This window comes from Pteropus medius, unplaced genomic scaffold (assembly GCF_902729225.1).
Source record: "Pteropus medius unplaced genomic scaffold, Ma_sr-lr_union100, whole genome shotgun sequence".
Classification (NCBI taxonomy): domain Eukaryota; kingdom Metazoa; phylum Chordata; class Mammalia; order Chiroptera; family Pteropodidae; genus Pteropus; species Pteropus medius.
Genome location: NW_024351551.1, coordinates 1 through 6,328, shown reverse-complemented (window position 1 = coordinate 6,328; position 6,328 = coordinate 1). Strand labels below are relative to the sequence as shown.

The 6,328-nt window shown below is 56.1% G+C and overlaps 1 protein-coding gene and 1 non-coding gene across 2 annotated transcripts; both read right to left on the bottom strand.

Moving 5' to 3' along the window:
* Positions 1–1,551: 1,551 nt before the first annotated feature.
* LOC120587030 (melanoma-associated antigen D4) lies at positions 1,552–6,322 on the bottom strand. Its single transcript, XM_039843639.1, has 10 exons — positions 5,841–6,322; positions 5,673–5,736; positions 5,388–5,467; positions 4,956–5,047; positions 4,288–4,367; positions 4,161–4,203; positions 3,739–3,801; positions 2,675–2,789; positions 1,943–2,386; positions 1,552–1,758 (listed from the first exon to the last, which is right to left on the bottom strand). Exons 1-9 carry the CDS (start codon positions 6,051–6,053, stop codon positions 1,952–1,954), a joined length of 1,185 nt encoding a protein of 394 aa, XP_039699573.1. The 5' UTR covers positions 6,054–6,322; the 3' UTR covers positions 1,552–1,758; positions 1,943–1,951.
* LOC120587031 (small nucleolar RNA SNORA11) lies at positions 3,030–3,159 on the bottom strand. The gene has a single exon (XR_005648855.1). It is a non-coding gene; the product is annotated as a small nucleolar RNA SNORA11 (small nucleolar RNA).
* Positions 6,323–6,328: the final 6 nt, after the last annotated feature.

Below are 6,328 nucleotides of genomic sequence, written 5' to 3'. Positions count from 1 at the left end.
TGCTGTCTCCTCCTTTCCAGATGAGCTGCCACTTCTCAGGTGCATTCTGCACACAGTGCTCAAACTCACACCTGTGGCTTTTGTGAGAGCCCCGCATTCATCCATGAAAAGGCATGTGCCTACTGTGTGCACAACAGGGTCCTGGGAGGTTCCCAGGACGAGGGGACCAGAAACGTCATGTATCATTCACCGTGCCAGGGCTGGGCTCCCTGGCATCCTTCACCCACTCCCTGCTCTCCCAGCCCCCCACACATCTCGGGCCACACACCTGAAAACCTAAAGGGAAAGAGACCCCATTTTTGACAGAAGTCACAGAATGCTTTTGTGGCCAAGCAAGGACCCAGCACCCAGAGTGGCAGAAGTGACAGCACTGGGCAACAAGGCAGAGACCCGCCTGAAGCCTGTCTTTAGGGGAGGGGTGCAGACAGAGTCAGGTTCCTGGGGGTGTGACCTATGCAGTCCCAGAGGACCTAGCACGCAGAAGGGCCCCACATGTGCTTCAATGCTCTGCTGTTGTTCTCTTGGAATTCGTAATAATTTATGGGTGCGGGACACACGTTTTCATTTTCCATTGGGCCTGGCAAATTATGTCATGGGGTTTATGTCAGGATCCAGGTCTGGCTGAGAGAGGACCTCTTTTCAGAGAAAAGAGGCAATGCAGACAGGGGCCCTAACTACTCTCTCTCTCCTAACCTGGGCCTTTGTCCTCCCAAGGTGTGAACATCACTGGGGGACTTGAGGAAGCTCTGGGCACTGTCCCTGTCCACTACTGAGCCATTCCCAGGGGCCCTACGTGTCTCTGTCCTCACTGTCACCCACTGGAAGAATTGCAGAACTAGCCGCATCCCCGCCCCCCACACCCCGCCCGCCCGCCCGCCGCAGGGCTCACCTAGCCCTCGAAGACACCAGGACCTAGGCCTGGCCTTAGCCTCAATGGGACAGCCCTGCTTCCAATGAAGGGCTCTGGGAGTCCCAAACAGGCCTGAGGTCATGACCACAGGCAATGGGCTTTCGGAGGTTTGAACGCAGCTTTGCTTTCATCGAATCTATTCTCAGCAATAATGATCCTCCTCCTACCTGCTGGAGGGGAGAGAATGTCACCGTGAGGTCTACCTCATTGTCCTTTAGGCTCCCTCTGAGGGATGAGGTCCTGAAATTGTGTGGATGATGAGGGAAGGGTTCCAGGACACTGCCTCCAAAGGTGGAGACAGGGAGCTGGGTCCCGGTAGATGTCTGTGGACCCTGTACCTTGGTGGGAGGGACAGTGGCGCTAACCCACAGCCTCCACCCCATCCCTTCTCCTGTTTCCCCCACTCCGCACTGGCATCTAACTGGGGCCGCATTGTGTAGGAAATCATGTAACTCTGTGGACGGGGGCCTCTCGAAACTCACGGTCTCCACACTCACAAGCACCTTCACATTGCCCAGCGCCCCACCTGCCTCTTAGGCAGAGGCGAGCCCCTCCCACCTCCCCCCATACCCCCATCCCAGAGAGCGGACCATGGGCCACTCAGAGCAACACCTGCACCGGTAATGGAGGGAACGTGCCAATTCATTTTGCAACTTTATTGTAACACCGATACCAACCAAAAACATGACAGCACGACAACAGCACATGAGGAAAGCAGGAGGGCAAAGAGAGCTGAGTCTTGCATGCCATCTTTGATGGGCAAGCGGAGGCCACCTAGAGTGCTATGTGGACATGGAGTCTGAGGAGGCACTCTGACTGGGTGAGTGATTGCTGCAGTTCAGCGTTGTCTGTAAACACAGGACACAAAAGTGAAGGCAGAAATAGAAATACATGTGAAACAGTAAGGGATATAAAGAATAAAACAAGAGTCTGTCCAAACTCTCACCGTTCTCCCTCCCCAAACCAGGCCTTCTGCCTACTTCTCACAACCCTTCCTCAGCCCGCCCTGCCCTTCAGAGTCTCATTTATCACCTGAAAATCCTACTGGATCCAGGAGAAGAAGCTGGCACTCGTTCTGGCGGCATTTCTGGTCCGGATGGTGGAGCTGGTGCTAGGGCCATCTAGGACGATGGTGTTGGTCCCACCATCAGTGCCACTGCTGACGCCGGCTCTCCAAGTGGCCCTCCTGTTGGCACGGTTGCTGTTCAGAATGTACTGATGGTATCTGGCCCAGAAAGCAAAGGGGATCCTGGCCCAGGCATCGCCAAAATCTCCGTCCTCGTCCCACGACAGAAGCTCCACCTGTATGTCGTCCCAGCTCCACCGTCCAATCAGAGCTTCATCCCCAATATTCATCTGGGCCCTCATCTGGGCCCTGGCATGTTCCTCAGCCATATCCACGTCCATCGTCTTGAAGGCATCATCCACAGCCTCTAAGAAGTGAGCCTTCCATTCCTGGGGATCTCGGTTCTGATTCTGCGATGGAATAACAGCAACCCTCCTAACAGATACCCCACATTCACTGAGCACCCTACACCCTCCTGTGCGCTGTGCGTAATCACAATAAAAATAAAGACCACTGGAGTCAGGCTCTTCTTACTCTGGACCAGACCTGGGATTTTGCCCCATCCTTCACACGCACAATGTCAGTGAACTTGGGCGAGATACCTAGGAACTTTTCTGAGCCTCAGTGACCGAGAAACACACAAGGGCTGGGAAGTGACAGCCCCCTGGGCCTGGCCCCCAGCAGAGGACCTCCGTTACCTGGGCGATGAATCTCAGCACCCTCATCTTGCTGGTCTCGTGGCGGGCCCGCAGGCCCCAGAGGAATTCATACTCGGATGGGCTGCTATTGGGGATCTTCTTGTATTCCAGGTACCTCAGTGGAGAGGAAGATAAACTTTTGCCTCTAGCCATGTAGACCTGTTGTCATGCTTATGGCTCCCACGTGGCCCCTTCTCAACCCCATGCTACAGCTCAGCTCCTGCAGGACTGCCTTGGCCCTCTGGCCCGTGCCCCACTCCCAGGGTTTCTGCCTCCAATACCGAGGCCTTCAAAGCTCTGGGCTGTTGGTCCTGCCCGGCACCCATGGGGAAGTGCGGGGTGGGGGGTGGGGAACACGTGTAGGGTGTCTGTTCATAAGAAGGCCACAAGTTTGGTGCCCCTCGTCACAATGACCCCGGATTCCTGTTGGGTGTGTTGTAAACAGAGGAGCCATTTCTTCAGGCCCCCTGCTCTGAGCACACCCCACCGCAGGGTCTCACCCGTGGCCTGGCTGAGCCCTGGGACAGTCCACCACGGAAAACGACGGTGAAGGAAAGGGAAGCAACAGTCCGAGAGCAGTGTATTCCGCATACTCTCCCGATCGTATGTGCGCAAATGTGTGCTAGTGCACCTGTGTGAGTGCGCACGTGTTCTCCGAGGACCGAGGATAAGGTGGGCCCTGGCCCGAAAGTCAGGAGGGCTGGCCTCCAGGCCCGAATGGGCCCCTGACCAGCTGGGGCCACACTCAGACTTCCAGTCTCTGAGCCCCAGGTTCCTGAGGTGTAAAGCAGGGGACAGTCTCCTACAGCCTGCAGGGCAGGTACTGAATGACGTGGTGGATGTAACACACCCCGCACCGTGTTCTCAGTCAACGTGCGCCCCCTTTCCCCAAGACCGCCCCAGAATTCTAATCCCACAGACACTCATATATCCCCACCCACACTCACCCCAGAGCCCCCCATCACTCTGGTGTTAAGATATAGGACGGGGAATGGCTTCCTCAGCCAGACCGGCACACAAGAAAGGCATGGATGTGAGACGGAGTTATCTTGGTCAATACTTACTTCTGCTTCACAAAGTCATCTGTAATGAGCTTCCTCAGATCGCCAAGAAATGGGTGCCTCATCCTGAGGGAAAGGAAAGGAGTCCATGACTAGAGCTGGTGGCAGTGCCCAGATGTGAGCAGGAGCACTCCCTAACAGAACTGAGAGCTTCCCAGCCTCGTGGGGCAGCCCCATGAGGGGAGCCCCAAATTCTGATGGTTTCTCTTAGATCTCTTCTGGGGACAGAGAAGGGGCACGGAGCAGAAAGGGGGCTGAGAGTTCAGGGCCATTTTGCCATGCACCCTGATGAGACCCTTTGCACTCTGCCTAGTCCAGGATGCCCACTCCCCTGTACCAGACCACCAAGCTGTTGCAATCCCAGGGCCTCCTGTGCCCAAGGACAATGCTGAGGGGCAGTGAGAGCCCAGAGAGTCCGATCGTACCCAGGGCGCAGTCCCATCTTGCGTAGTGCCTCCCAGAGGACAGCTGTGAGGGGAGATGAGGTACAAGAATTTAGAACACGAAGGTGACACTGAGGGCAGCCCCTCAGCTGCAGGTCCAGCCACTCACCCTCGCTGGCCCGGTTGCCATTCATGAAGATGACTCCCAGAATCACCAAGAGGAGACTCAGCCTGGGAGTGTCCTTGGTCCTAAAGGTGTAGAAAGAGGGATCCTGTCCAGCAGCCATTTGCCCGAGAGACTACAACCGGCTCACCCAACTAGCCTCTCTCAGGCTGCTCCGCTACAGGGAAGTTCTCCCCACGCTGTGCATGGCTTGCTACCTGATCCAGACAATTCATTCCTCCGCTTGAGATTGCATCATTTCATCCACCAAATGTTCCCTCCCAGGATTCCGCCGAGGACAGGGTTAGGCGGGGAGCAAGTGCTTGCCAAAGGTGTGTCCAGAGGCACATCCACACTTTCCCTGCCTTTTGCCCATGGGAGCTACACTGGACAAGAAGCTCCTCCAGAACCAACCACTCTACCAAGCCCGGGCCAAGCACTTAGCAGGAAGAGGAAAGCAACAAGAAGCCTGCTTTCTTGGAGGAGGAGGCGGGGGCGAAACCCTGACTGCAGCAAGGCCTCATCCAGGCTTCTACCCCTTTCATCTGGTAAGCACCTGGCACCACTAACTGTGGGTGGGCATTGTGCTAAGCCCTCTAGCCCTGTTTTCCTCTTTCCCTGAGAGGAGGGGAGGCACCACCTAGGAAAGACACGATCCCCCTGCCCCTTCTCACTTTCCCAGGAGGCGAGCCGAGGAATCCCGAGTACAGACAAGAATGTACAGGTGTTCTTCCTTGTCAATCTCCTTCAGGTGGATCCCGAACTTCTACACGGGGAGAAAACAGAACGTGAGGTTTACAAAAAAAAAAACATGCCGGGTGTCCTGCAGGCAGTCACTCCATTCCCTGTCAAAACATTTCCTAGGCAGGGAACCCAAAGTCATGGGGGAGGATGAAGAAGAGAGGACGCGGAAGAGCTGGCCTGTAGGAGCTCTGGCACTGGCCGAGGCAATAGGACCCACTTCAGGAGACAGAAGGTGCTTCAGAGAGCACGAGGGAGAGGAACCCAGGGGAGGAAGTATGTAGTGGAAGCTCCCAGGTGGAGAAGCTAGGCAAGGCTTCCCTGCCGCTTTTGTTCCACAGAGCTGCTCCCATCCCCACACCCACCTTTTCCAGGGTGTATGTTGCTCGTTCAATGATCTCAGGGAAATGTTCGTCATATTCTCGGATAACATCCTTCAGCATGTCTGCAGGAGAGGTGACGTGGGGAAAGCACCTGGGCTGAGCGGGGGCCATGGAGCTGCAGCCCCTCGGTCAGCCCTGCTGAGGGGAGCAGAGTCAAGACCCTGTACTGTGCACATGGAGCCATCAGCCAAGGCCTGATGGGGGACCCACTGGGGAGGGCTGGGGGAGGAGGAGGGCAGAGTTCAGGGTGGGGGTACAGTTGTCCACCTGAGCGCTTGATGGGGATCTTCTTGTAGTCCTTAATCATCAGGTATTTCACCAACTTATTTGCCTGGAGAAGGAAGAGCACATGGGGAGGCGAAGGCCATGGGTGAGCTCAAAGAACTGGCCAGCAAGGGAGGAGGAGGGAGAAGGGAGGAAGGGCAGACTTCTTACCCTCTCTTGTAGAAGGGTCACGTTGCGGGGTGGCAAGCACAGTACGTGCCTTGAGGGTACCTGGGACCTCAGGGCCATCGGAGGCCGAGGGGTCATCTGAGCCCGCACCGTCAATGGGGGCTGCGGTGCTCTCCAAGTCGGTGGGACCGCAAGAGGCTCTCTCTCTTCCTCGCTGCTCTCATACTCATCATCCAGGTGCTTGGACTGTAGCATTGGGGAGAGGAGAGACCCAGGGCTACCAAGCTTACTGTACCAAAGGGCCTGGCAACATCTTCACCAGAGCAGGTACTTGGAAATAAGAGTAGTAGGAACAGCAGATGACACGTGCAGAGTGCTTACTATGTGCCAGGCACTGAGCCAACCATTTCTCCCTCCAGGCCTGAGGGTAGGGACTACGTGGAGTAAAAACATGCTAGCACACTTGTGTTGGAGAAATTTGGACAAGCTAAGAGGAGGAGAGGGGAAAGGAGGGGAGGGGAGAGGAGGGA